A 14,141-nucleotide genomic window follows, 5' to 3' on the forward strand; every position below is an offset into this window, starting at 1 on the left:
CTCTCTTTAGAGGGGCCCTCTTGGAAGACATTTGTGTGGCGGCAGGTTGGTCCTCTCCGCACACCTTTGTGAGGTTCTATAATTTAGATCTTGACATGACTCCAGGTTCCCAGGTTCTTTCTGCTTGAACCTGTCATGGTTGTTATTATTATTTGGTCTGTTACCAGTTATGGCAGCGCTTAGCTTGGCGAGTTTGGTATTTCGTTCCCACTGCGCTTTCCGCAGCGTTGAGTGAACCTATGAAAGAGAACGTCTCTGGTTACTTACGTAACCTATGTTCTCTGAATAGGGAACGAGACGCTGCGTTCGCTGCCAAGCTCCTCGCGCTGCCGACAGTTTTTCTTTTCGGCAGAGAAATCTGAGGAGAAGATGGCGCGCGCGCGTTCATCATGCTACGACGTAAGAGCGTCAGGGCGGAGCCAGCTTTGCGCGAGCGCCATCAGCCAATGAATTGGCGTGATTCTATAGGGCTTCAGGCAATCGGCACATCCAGAGGATATCCCACTGCGCTTTCCGCAGCGTCTCGTTCCCTATTCAGAGAACATAGGTTACGTAAGTAACCAGAGACGTTTTCATAAGCTGTAATCCATAATCATCACAATTATAACAAATAAAGGCTTGAAATATCTCTCTTTGCATGTATCTCACTCGTTATTGTTACTTAAACATGGACCCTTCTCATATCTCCAGGGTTCTCAGAAGCTCCCAAAAAAAAAAAAAATCCATGATAGTGTTTTTATGACTTTCCACAAGAGGAAAAAAATTCAAGAGATTGATCACGTTTGGCCAGAAGAGAGAAAGATGTCAAATTTGCCGTCACTCCCTCAGCCTTTCTTTCTGCAACCGCTCGGTCTCGCTGACATCAGAACATCAGACGTGTGCAGTCTCACGACACGACCGCTTCTCGACGTCTGGAGATGACTGGAGATTTCTTTTGCTGGCCTTGATGTTTTTTCCCCTTTCTCAACTTCTCTGATATGTATGGAAGCTTGTTTCCGCCACAGAATGAAAATTAAAAAAGGTAATTGCGACTTTTTATCTCACAATTCAGACTTTATTTCTCACAATTGCGAGATATAAAGTCAGAATTGATTGATATAAAGTCAGAATTGCGTGATATAAAGTCAGAATTGATTGATATAAAGTCAGAATTGCATGATATAAAGTCAGAATTGTGAGATATAAAGTCAGAATTGTGAGATATAAAGTCGCAATTGCGTGTTATAAAGTCAGAATTGCGAGATATAAAGTCAGAATTGCGTGATATAAAGTCAGAATTGCGTGTTATAAAGTCAGAATTGCGAGATATAAAGTCAGAATTGCGAGATATAAAGTCAGAATTGCGAGATATAAAGTCAGAATTGCGTGATGTAAAGTCAGAATTGTGAGATATAAAGTCAGAATTGTGAGATATAAAGTCAGAATTGTGAGATATAAAGTCAGAATTGTGAGATATAAAGTCGCAATTGCGTGTTATAAAGTCAGAATTGCGAGATATAAAGTCAGAATTGTGAGATATAAAGTCAGAATTGCGTGATGTAAAGTCAGAATTGTGAGATATAAAGTCAGAATTGTGAGATATAAAGTCAGAATTGCGAGATATAAAGTCAGAATTGTGAGATATAAAGTCGCAATTGCATGTTATAAAGTCAGAATTGCGAGATATAAAGTCAGAATTGTGAGATATAAAGTCAGAATTGTGAGATATAAAGTCAGAATTGTGAGATATAAAGTCAGAATTGTGAGATATAAAGTCAGAATTGATTGATATAAAGTCGCAATTGGGTGTTATAAAGTCAGAATTGTGAGATATAAAGTCAGAATTGCGAGATATAAAGTCAGAATTGCGTGATATAAAGACAGAATTGCGAGATATAAAGTCAGAATTGTGAGATATAAAGTCAGAATTGCGAGATATAAAGTCAGAATTGTGAGATATAAAGTCGCAATTGCATGTTATAAAGTCAGAATTGCGAGATATAAAGTCAGAATTGTGAGATATAAAGTCAGAATTGTGAGATATAAAGTCAGAATTGTGAGATATAAAGTCAGAATTGTGAGATATAAAGTCAGAATTGATTGATATAAAGTCGCAATTGGGTGTTATAAAGTCAGAATTGTGAGATATAAAGTCAGAATTGCGAGATATAAAGTCAGAATTGCGTGATATAAAGACAGAATTGCGAGATATAAAGTCAGAATTGCGAGATATAAAGTCAGAATTGCGAGATATAAAGTCAGAATTGCGTGATGTAAAGTCAGAATTGTGAGATATAAAGTCAGAATTGTGAGATATAAAGTCAGAATTGCGTGTTATAAAGTCAGAATTGTGAGATATAAAGTCAGAATTGTGAGATATAAAGTCAGAATTGTGAGATATAAAGTCAGAATTGCGAGATATAAAGTCAGAATTGTGAGATATAAAGTCAGAATTGCGAGATATAAAGTCAGAATTGTGAGATATAAAGTCGCAATTGATTGATATAAAGTCATAATTGCGTGTTGTAAAATCAGAATTGTGAGATATAAACTATACTGAGGGGAAAAAAGTTAGTCTTTTTTTCCCTTAGAATTGGCCTGATAACTCGCAATTGCGAGTTTATATCTCACAATTCTGAGAAAAGATGTCAGAATTTCGAGATATAAAGTCAGAATTGCGAGATATAAAGTCAGAATTGCGTGATGTAAAGTCAGAATTGTGAGATATAAAGTCAGAATTGCGTGATGTAAAGTCAGAATTGCGAGATATAAAGTCAGAATTGCGAGATATGCGAGATATAAAGTCAGAATTGTGAGATATAAAGTCAGAATTGCGTGTTATAAAGTCAAAATTGTGAGATATAAAGTCAGAATTGTGAGATATAAAGTCAGAATTGTGAGATATAAAGTCAGAATTGCGAGATATAAAGTCAGAATTGTGAGATATAAAGTCAGAATTGTGAGATATAAAGTCAGAATTGTGAGATATAAAGTCGCAATTGATTGATATAAAGTCATAATTGCGTGTTATAAAGTCAGAATTGTGAGATATAAACTATACTGAGGGGAAAAAAGTTAGTCTTTTTTTCCCTTAGAATTGGCCTGATAACTCGCAATTGCGAGTTTATATCTCACAATTCTGAGAAAAGATGTCAGAATTTCGAGATATAAACTCGCAATTCTGTGTTATAATGTCAGAATTGCGAGATGTAAGCTCGCAATTGTGAGATAAAAAGTCTCAATTCTGTCTTTTTTTCTCGCAATTGCGACTTTATTTCTCATAATTGCGACTTCATATTTCGCAATTGTGAGATAAAAAGTCGCAATTTTTATTTTTATTTTTTTTTATTCAGTGGTGGAAACAAGCTTCCATAGTATGATATTAGATTAAGCTAGAAAGATCCTTGTAAGGTCATTGAGTTCACCTTTTAGTTCTTTCTTAAAGAGACAGAACTGAAATTAATCTCTAATCTCTAATGTGTAAACCAAAAAACTAATGTATATATTTTGCAAGCAACTCAACCTAATTCATATTCACAAAATGCCATGTGCAAATAGCTCAAACTAATGTATATGTACAAATGCAAAACACAATTATTGCACAAGTATTTTTGTACTTTTCTAAACGTTTTAACAAACATGTACGAATTAATTGTTGTATCCGCTAGATGTTGAATTTGAAAATCATCCCGCATGTGTAGATTGCTCTGAATTTGTGTTAGACAAGTTTTAACTAATTAGTTGTTTAAATTCATTTTCAAATTTGATGAATTAAACAGCTCATAAACATATTTTATCACTAGAGAAAAATTAAATATGCCCTAAAACATGAAAGTATCATGCAATGATTTAAGACGTTTCTCCTTATATAGAACCTTTTTGAGTCAAGAACCCTAGAGTTCTATATAGAATCTATATAGTGTTCTGTAAAGTTGAGTCAAGAACCCTAGAATTCTATTTAGAACCTTTTTGGCATAAAGTGTTCTGTAAAGTTGAGTCAAGAACCCTAGAGTTCTATATAGAATCTATATAGTGTTCTGTAAAGTTGAGTCAAGAACCCTAGAGTTCTATATAGAACCTTTTTGGCATAAAGTGTTCTGTAAAGTTGAGTCAAGAACCCTAGAGTTCTATATAGAACCTTTTTGCCATAAAGTGTTCTGTAAAGTTGAGTCAAGAACCCTAGAGTTCTCTATATATAACCTTTTTGGCATAAAGTGTTCTGTAAAGTTGAGTCAAGAACCCTAGAGTTCTATATAGAACCTTTTTGGCATAAAGTGTTCTGTAAAGTTGAATCAAGAACCCTAGAGTTCTATATAGAACCTTTTTGGCATTAAGTGTTCTGTAAAGTTGAATCAAGAACCCTAGAATTCTATATAGAACCTTTTTGGCATTAAGTGTTCTGTAAAGTTGAGTCAAGAACCCTAGAGTTCTATATAGAACCTTTTTGGCATAAAGTGTTCTGTAAAGTTGAGTCAAGAACCCTAGATTTCTATATAGAATCTATATAGTGTTCTGTAAAGTTGAGTCAAGAACCCTAGAGCTCTATATAGAACCCTATTGAACCTTATTTCTAAGAATGTAGAAAGACGAGAGATACAGGCAACTAAACACTAAGATGGCCCTTGTGTGACCTTTGTGAAGCAGGAGTACGTCTAACTGCCATCTTACCTTTTTTCCTTCTCCGTATATGAGTGGAAACTTCAGATCTTCCTCCTGAACTGTTTTGTACGCCCTGAACAAAGCAACACAACAGACATCAGACAGCAGAAGAAGTGAAGAGAGAGAACTCCAGCGTCTTTACACTGAGTTTCAGCTACACACACTGAACACTGATGCGAAAACATAAAGTGTAGGGATGGCCCGATACCATTTTTTTTCAAACCGATACGAGTACGAGTATTTACATTTGTGTACTTGCCGATACCGAGTACCGATACCGATATTTCTACCGCAAAAGTAATAGGCTAATAAGTAATAGTAAAAGTAATAAGAAGACGACTATTTTAGAACACAGGTTAGAAGACTGTTTTTATTTTCTTCTCTGCTTGTTTTAACAAGTCTAAAAATAAATAAAAATTAGTAAATAATAAATGTATTAACACACAAACCACTCTTAATTTAACATAAAAGCAAGCAGGCTACTGCGTACATGGTTTGCCATGACTGAATGCGCGCAAAGTGCGCTCTCTTAAATCCTAAAAGCTGACAGTTCCTCGCGATCTCACACATCTCTGTTATTATCAATGAAGCTGACTGCACAATCAATCTTTCATAATATCCACACTTTGTTTGTTATAATTAGAGAATTTGCCAGCATACAGAATTCAGCACTGAACAAAAACGTCAGTTTTGAGCGGTGAGGGGAGTCTATCTTAAATGCTTCTGATTGGCCATTGCGTTCCAGAAATCAACACATATGTCTGTGATTGGCTACATCGCTCAACGCTGCAAACACGTTATGAATAGAAATTCTGTCCAGTAAATCGTTTCTATTTTGTTGTAGTTGTTCTTGTTGCTTTTCTGCAAGAGATGGATAAAAATCTATTCGTTTTTATGTTTTATTCATAGATATTTCTAGTTTGCGGGAGTCCCGCGAATCGTTTTATTCTCCCGTAACCCGCACACACAGAGTGAGTGCATTACCGCCCGCGCGCGCGCGCGCTCGGCCATCAGATCTATGATGCGTCTTCAGATGTTTAATTAGATTGCTGGTGTTAAACGATGTACTTTCTTTCCCTCCTCTCAACACCTTAGCTGAACATAACTCACAGTCTGCCTTGCTGTTGTCATCATCCCTTATCTTGAAATGAGCCCAAACCGCCGACATTATACTTTCCTATGCCTCAGTTCACCTCGACAAAGCACTCGCGGCGGCCAGTTTCGTTTTGCAAAATGTACGTGGTATCGGTGCGTGGTATCGGCGAATTGTTATGAGTACAAGTACGAGTATATGAGGACAGTAACGGCCCGATCCCCGATGCCAGTATCGGTATCGGGCCATCCCTAATAAAATGGTTATTAAATCATTAATGTCAGTGTTGAACAGCCACATGTACACTACTCAGGGTGTCTACAGATATAAACAAGTTCAATTTAAGACTTTTTAAGACCTTTTTAATGCCACTTTGAATGAAATTTAAGACCAAACCTGTGATGGAAATACACATTATATTACAAACGTATATGTAATATTAAATGTTTAACCTAAGTAATTAAAGTAATTTAATATTAACTACTTGTTTATTGAACTAAAATCAATGTTACATTTTGCAATCGTGAGAATATTCAGCAAAATAGCTCCCGTCATGTTATGTTACTCAACTATATCATATGTTATAAATAAAAAAACTCCACATTGTGAATGTTTACCTCAGTATGTTTGTTCTGTGAGTTATGATGTGTGCTGTTATGCTCGTTTGTTTTGATTTCTCACTATAAATTCTCTCACAGAGACAGGCGAGTCTCAACAGCGCTACCAGAAACACATTATCATTATCAATCGCTGTTTATGTAATAAAATCAGAATCATTCTCGCGATTCGATGCGACATTTTAGCGGTAATGTGACCAGAAATATTTAAGACCCATCGAATCTGAATTTAAGACATTTTAATACTTTTTAAGGCCTTTTATTAGGAAAACTTTATTTAAGACCCTTTAAGGACCTGCGGCCACCCTGACTACTGTTGAAACGTTTGGGGTCAGTTGTTTTGTTTGAAAGACATTATAATCATATAACATTGATAATAATTATAAATGTTTCTTGATCATCAGATCCTCATATTAGAGTGATTTCTGAAGGATCATGTGACACTGAAGACTGGAGTAATGATGCTGAAAATACAGCTTTGATCACAGGAATAAATTACATTTTAATGTATATTCACATAGAAAACAGCTATTTTACATTGTAAAGATATTTCACAATTTTTACTGTATTTTTGATCAAATAAATGCAGCCTCGGTGAGCAGAAGAGACTTTACATATAAAAAAACCTCAACTTTTGAACGTTAATCTATATCATACAGTATATAGGACAGTTTGTTCCCAGTAATAAACAGAAAAATAACAGAATCAATGAATCAAACTTGGAATATTGTGCAAGAGTCATATTGATAACGGTTATGGTGCCTTTATTATGTTTTTGAATCCTATTTGATGCTAGAAGATTGATTGGATATTTTGAATAATGTGCTTGTTTCTTTTTTTCATTTGGGTTTGGAATGACATTAATATATTTTTTAGATGAACTATCCCTTCACATAGATACATATATAGTAATTATTTGCTTATTTTTTTATTCATTATTTAAGTTTTATGGTCTATTATTGTGATATGATAAAGGCATGAAATCAGACTGAACTCTGATTGGCCGCTTTACATGTCATTCAAACGGTTCTTGAGCAGAATAATATTAATTGTTGCCGATATTCATCATAACTCACCATCCGTTCATCGTGAAGTCTCGGTACAGCATTCTCTTCCCAACCTCTTTTTTCGTGACCCTTCTGGGGAACTCCAGGTTGGTGAAGTCGTTTCCCAGCAGTGACGGCTGCAGGTGAGCCTGGGAGAGAACGGGACACCATCAGTTTTCCTGAGGGAAACCGCAAACATGCTGCATAATCTAGGATCTTGTCCTTGATAGAACTCAAACAAACATCAGAGTTCAGAAAAAAAAACATTTTCCAAGGCCACATTCCTGAATAACACAACTGAGGAATAAACGTTTGGATTCCTGAATAAACCGGATCAGGATTCTCGGGGAAATCCCGATTTCTCTCACCAGGAACTGAAGTCTCTGACGCTCCGATTCTGGAGTGAAGGAGCTGGACATGGGAATGATCTCTCCTGACCGGATGATCAGAGCCCTGAAACACACACAACAAAGTCATGCTTACCTTTCCTTTCCTTATAAAGCACTTTACAACTGCACCTGCAGACCAAAAACAGCATAAAAACAACACGAAACTTACTAATACAGATACTAGCCCAACCTCTCAAAAGCTAAAGACAAGAAATCATTTTTAACACGAGCTTTAAAGCTGCAGTTCGCAGTTTGTCCTCTTTGTCGCCATCTCTGTTCAAAATCTGCAATTCGCCTTTGGCTAAGCCCCGCCCCCCTTAGTTACCGTTGCTACGTCCGACAAACAAACTTCATCTGGGCTCTGGTATCAACATGGCTTATGCTGTGACAGCTCTTCCTGCTGTCATTTTATCAAACTTTTATAAAGCAGCAAATAAAGTGTCTGATAGAAGTAGGCAAAAGCGGCTGCAATATACGTTCGAAGGCTATATTCACGACATACAGGTGAAACACAAGGAACAACAAGGCATCCAAGCAGAGGCAAAAGCACACCGGTCACAGTCAACAAATGACCCACCGCATATCCTACTAATGGAGACGGAGGCTGGGACTCACAATATCACGGAGCAACACTGTTCATGCAGAGCTGGAGGTCTCTATTCACTTCTATAATCGTTATTACGAAGCAAACGGACTACGCGAGTATAACGGTGTATTATTAGCAGCGTGTGCTAGACGACACTTGTCAGGGTTTGACTTCGGTTTGGGAAGGGAAAAAAACGGACACCCCCTCCAACCTCTCTGGGAAACGCGTATCTGTGTTACAAATGCCCCAGGCATAACGTTTAACCATATTTTTGATAAAACTACGACGGTAATAGCCGGCCGAAACCAAAAATATGAGACGCCTGTGTTAAAGTCAATGGAGCGCTGTGAAAAAGTGTTGGACCACTGTGGGAGCTCGTTCTTGGCTGCGCTGTGATTGGTCAATCTACATTCTAGGGTGTGGCTTAGCCAAAGGCGAACTGCAGTCATTCGCGGAATTATCAACTTTACGTGAGTTGTGCTTCAACACCCTCGACACGGCACAGCGCGGATGAACACAGGGTTTGAGGAGAGTGTGTCCATTCCATTTAATCATACACTATAAGTGTTTTCAATATTTTTGAAAGAAGTCTCTTCTGCTCACCATTTAATTTATTTAATTAAAAATACAGTCAAAACTGAAATATTATTACAATTTATAATATATGTTAAAATGTAATTTATTCCTGTGATCAAAGCTGGATTTTCATCATCATTACTCCAGTCTTCAGTGTCACATGATCCTTCAGAAATCACTCTAATATGATGATCTGATGCTCAAAAAACATTTATGATTATTATCAATGTTGAAACCAGTTCATATTTTTGTGGAAACCATTTGGCATTTACATCCAATCACAGGATTCTTTGATGAATAGACTCAATAGAACAGCATTTATTTGAAATAGTCTTTTGTAACTTTATAAATGTCTTTAGTGTCACTTTTAATCAATTTAATGGAAGTATTATTTACAAATCTTACTGACCCCAAACTTTTGAACGATAGTGTATGTATTATTGAATTTATTATTATTATTAATATATAGTCATTACTATATCTTCAGTCTAGACATAAGCTCTCTTAAGTGAGAATATATGAAATATGCTTTATGAAATGGTGATGTAAGTCTCACCTGCTGTCGCCAGCATTGGCCACGTACAGTTTTCCGAGTAAATACATCACCACGAGCGCAGTACATCCTCCAGAGATCGAGTACACCAACCTCTCTCGAGCGATGTGAGCGTCCTGAGATCACACACACACACACACACGGACGGACAACTCAACCCACAGCTGAACTTTACAATGTAAACAGTTTTCTATGTGAATATATGTTCAAATGTCATTTATTCCTGTGATCAAAGCTGTATTTTTAGCATCATCAGTGTCACATGATCCTTCAGAAATCATTATAATATTATGATTTGATGCTCAACCCTTCATTAAAACATGCGAAAGCTATTTAAAATCAATGCAAACCAAACGATTATTTTACATTCCATTCCATTTAAACATTCACTCAGTTTTTAATATTTTTGAATGAAGTCTCTTCTGCTCACCAATGCTGTATTTATTTAATTAAAAATACAGTAAAAAGAGTGAAATATTATAACAATTCAAAATATGTTTTCTAATTTATTCCTAATTTAAAAATCCTGTGATCAAAGCTGAATTTTCAGCATCATTACTCCAGTCTTCAGTGTCACATGATCCTTCAGAAATCACTCTAATATGATGATTTGCTACTGTTGAAAACAGATTATTTTGGAAACCGTGATCATTTTCCTCAGGATTCTTTGAGTCCGGCTCATTTACATGAATGCATCGTTCATACAAGATCTCAGCCTGCCATCTAGTGGCCGTGAGAGATTCAGATTCCTGATCCAAAGACCACTCACCATTTCCTTGAAGGCGTTTTCTATGGCTCCCACCACCAGACTCTCCTGTTTGATCTTCTTCTCCATGAAGAAGCGCGGGGCCGTTGTGTTCGGGGACCCCGGGGCCCCCGCCGCCCCCCTGAGCGAGGCGGCCCGGGACAGGCCTCGCTGGGAGCCTCCGGCGGACAGGTGGAGCTGGGGAAGGTGGTGTACGGGGTTCTCCTCGCCTAAACACGTGGGCGGCTGGAGCGACGGGTTCTGCAGGATCTCCAGAACCTCCTGGAGCTGCTCCTCGATGTGCAGGTGGAGAAACTTGGCTGCGAAAACAGCCGCTCCAGAACCACCGTGACCGTCGAACAAACCCCAGTAGTGGAAGTCCAGCTCCTTCACCTCCTGCAGACACAAGAAATCAAATCATTATGTGGACCTTCACGTGATTTCACCAAGTACCACATGTTCCTGGATCCACATCTTTGTTGATCCTGGAACAACTTTCCAATCAACCAATCAGATTTGAGGGACAAGTTTACAGTTTATGTCAACTTAAACGTCAGTGTTACTCATCTATCATTACCCTCTGATTTTAGGGAAAAGTTATGGGTAGGGGTAGGGTTTGGGTAAGGACTACATTTTGGGACAGGAATGTTGATCCAGGAACATGTCTGTCTTGGCAAAATCACGGTGAATTGTGTATATGCGAAACAGAGATAACAGGAAAATAATGCAACACAGTTTGATTCTAGAAGAAAATAGCACCACAGTCACAGCTTAAGTAAGTTCAGTGATGTTTCATTTCAGTTGTAAAAAATTTATTAATTTAGTTCATTTATATATATATATAGCCGCTCTGGAGAAAACCGTGATGTCATAGTCCAGCTCAGTTCAGTTCTCATATAATGGTGTCAATGCAGGCAGATCAATAATATTGTTGAATATTACATTAAATGTCCCTAACTAAGCAAAAGCCAGAGAAACACGCAGCCATCTTCAGAATATTGTCTTTTACAATAAGATCAGTCGCTCTGTATATTTCTATGGCATCTCTGTTAAAGAGTAATAAGCTGGTGAAGTAGATTTATGTCATGTAATGTTAACGAAAGTTATCATGAGGATTATAATGTTTGAAGCAGATGTCTTATGAAGATTTTAAAACGAGCCGTTCATTTATAAATGCAAGATGGCTGTGGAAATACAAACCGGAAGATAAAAGACAACGAACGCTGCACTTAAAAGGGGCAGAGCTACATAAGTCTATAAATGTGACCCTGGACCACAAAACCAGTCACATGGGTAAATTTTTTGAAATTGAGATATATACATCATCTGAAAGCTGGATAAATAAGCGTGTTTACATTGATGTATGGTTTGTTAGAATAGGACAATATTTGGCCTGAAAATCTGGAATCTGAGTGTGCAAAAAAATCGAAACATTGAGAAAATCGCCTTTAAAGTTCTCCATTCATGTTCGTGATTGTGCTGCATTCACTTACAAAAATAAATGTTTTATATATTTATGGTAGGAAATTTACAAAATATCTTCATGAAACAATAGACCAATCACAACAGACTGGTCCATCTGACCAATCAGAGCAGAGTAGACCAATCACAACAGACTGGGTCATCTGACCAATCAGAGCAGAGTAGACCAATCACAACAGACTGGACCATCTGACCAATCAGAGCAGAGTAGACCAATCACAACAGACTGGGTCATCTGACCAATCAGAGCAGAGTAGACCAATCACACCAGACTGGGTCATCTGACCAATCAGAGCAGAGTAGACCAATCACACCCGACTGGGTCATCTGACCAATCAGAGCAGAGTAGACCAATCACACCAGACTGGGTCATCTGACCAATCAGAGCAGAGTAGACCAATCACACCCGACTGGGTCATCTGACCAATCAGAGCAGAGTAGACCAATCACACCAGACTGGGTCATCTGACCAATCAGAGCAGAGTAGACCAATCACACCCGACTGGGTCATCTGACCAATCAGAGCAGAGTAGACCAATCACACCAGACTGGGTCATCTGACCAATCAGAGCAGAGTAGACCAATCACACCAGACTGGGTCATCTGACCAATCAGAGCAGAGTAGACCAATCACACCAGACTGGGTCATCTGACCAATCAGAGCAGAGTAGACCAATCACACCAGACTGGGTCATCTGACCAATCAGAGCAGAGTAGACCAATCACACCAGACTGGGTCATCTGACCAATCAGAGCAGAGTAGACCAATCACAACAGACTGGGCCATCTGACCAATCAGAGCAGAGTAGACCAATCACACCCGACTGGGTCATCTGACCAATCAGAGCAGAGTAGACCAATCACACCAGACTGGGTCATCTGACCAATCAGAGCAGAGTAGACCAATCACACCCGACTGGGTCATCTGACCAATCAGAGCAGAGTAGACCAATCACACCAGACTGGGTCATCTGACCAATCAGAGCAGAGTAGACCAATCACAACAGACTGGGCGATCTGACCAATCAGAGCAGAGTAGACCAATCACAACAGACTGGGTCATCTGACCAATCAGAGCAGAGTAGACCAATCACAACAGACTGCGTCATCTGACCAATCAGAGCAGAGTAGACCAATCACAACAGACTGGGCCATCTGACCAATCAGAGCAGAGTAGACCAATCACAACAGACTGGGTCATCTGACCAATCAGAGCAGAGTAGACCAATCACAACAGACTGGGCGATCTGACCAATCAGAGCAGAGTAGACAAATCACAACAGACTGGGTCATCTGACCAATCAGAGCAGAGTAGACCAATCACAACAGACTAGTCCATCTGACCAATCAGAGCAGAGAAGACCAATCACAACAGACTGGGCGATCTGACCAATCAGAGCAGAGTAGACCAATCACAACAGACTGGGCCATCTGACCAATCAGAGCAGAGTAGACCAATCACAACAGACTGGGCCATCTGACCAATCAGAGCAGAGTAGACCAATCACAACAGACTGGGCCATCTGACCAATCAGAGCAGAGTAGACCAATCACAACAGACTGGGCCATCTGACCAATCAGAGCAGAGTAGACCAATCAGAGCAGAGTAGACCAATCACAACAGACTGGGCCATCTGACCAATCAGAGCAGGCTCTCAAAAAGGAGGGGTTTAGAGAGATCGAATCCTTTATCGAATTGTTTAGACACTGTGAGAAAAGAGCTGATGCTGCAATGTATATTATGAGAAATTTAAAGTCTTTTTTTTTACCTTGATTGCATGTAAACCTGTTGTAGGAGATCCCAAACAAAACTAGGAGCCTTTAATTAAAATAGCATAATGGGGCACTTTAAAACCTGAGTGTGTTATGGAACATCTCTCATTATCTGTGGAAAGCCCTTCTCCCAGTATAGATGTGGCCCTCACCGTGCTGTCGATGGTCTCCAGTATGTCAGCGCTGGGCAGAGAGGAGCGCCTCCTGGTGGGAGTGTAACTGGGGCTGGACGGGTCCGCGGGTCTTTTCCTGAGCTCCACCACCTCACAACACGCCTGGTCCTCGTTTAGGGCACTTTTACCTGCGTTGATCACCCTGTGGAGACACAGAAGACCATCACAGCTACAGTTTCCCCATCAACAACGCCACGCCGCGATAAAAGGCATCTTTTCAATGTTACAGGAAATCGATAAGAATCGGAATTGATAAGCAGAATCGAAATAGGAATCGGGATCGTTGAAATTCAACCCGAGTGTGGACAAGGCCTCAAGGACAATTAAAGCGAGCCGTCCCGTACCATGCAGTGGAAAAGCGTCTGCTGCTGTACAATATAGCATACATGAATAACCCGTAGCAGATCTACACAGGTGGAGCTGGGGAAGGAGGAGGGCTTCTGAAAGCAAATGCTGACCAAGTATTTGAA

At 39.0% G+C, this 14,141-nt stretch overlaps 1 protein-coding gene across 1 annotated transcript in view; it reads right to left on the reverse strand.

Annotated features, from left to right (window-relative positions):
• The window catches only part of ppm1h (protein phosphatase, Mg2+/Mn2+ dependent, 1H), a 32,070-nt gene that overhangs the window by 9,768 nt on the left and 8,161 nt on the right, over positions 1 to 14,141 (reverse strand). The window contains exons 2-7 of the mRNA XM_056234933.1: positions 13,651 to 13,813; positions 10,268 to 10,639; positions 9,502 to 9,614; positions 7,763 to 7,847; positions 7,425 to 7,543; positions 4,648 to 4,711 (exon numbers count right to left, since the gene is read on the reverse strand). Of these exons, the coding sequence (XP_056090908.1) occupies positions 4,648 to 4,711; positions 7,425 to 7,543; positions 7,763 to 7,847; positions 9,502 to 9,614; positions 10,268 to 10,639; positions 13,651 to 13,813 (916 nt within the window). The remainder of the gene's footprint in view (positions 1 to 4,647; positions 4,712 to 7,424; positions 7,544 to 7,762; positions 7,848 to 9,501; positions 9,615 to 10,267; positions 10,640 to 13,650; positions 13,814 to 14,141) is intronic.

Source organism: Rhinichthys klamathensis, unplaced genomic scaffold, assembly GCF_029890125.1.
Source record: "Rhinichthys klamathensis goyatoka isolate OS25496 unplaced genomic scaffold, OSU_Roscu_1.1 h1tg000409l_1, whole genome shotgun sequence".
Taxonomy (NCBI): Eukaryota; Metazoa; Chordata; class Actinopteri; order Cypriniformes; family Leuciscidae; genus Rhinichthys; species Rhinichthys klamathensis.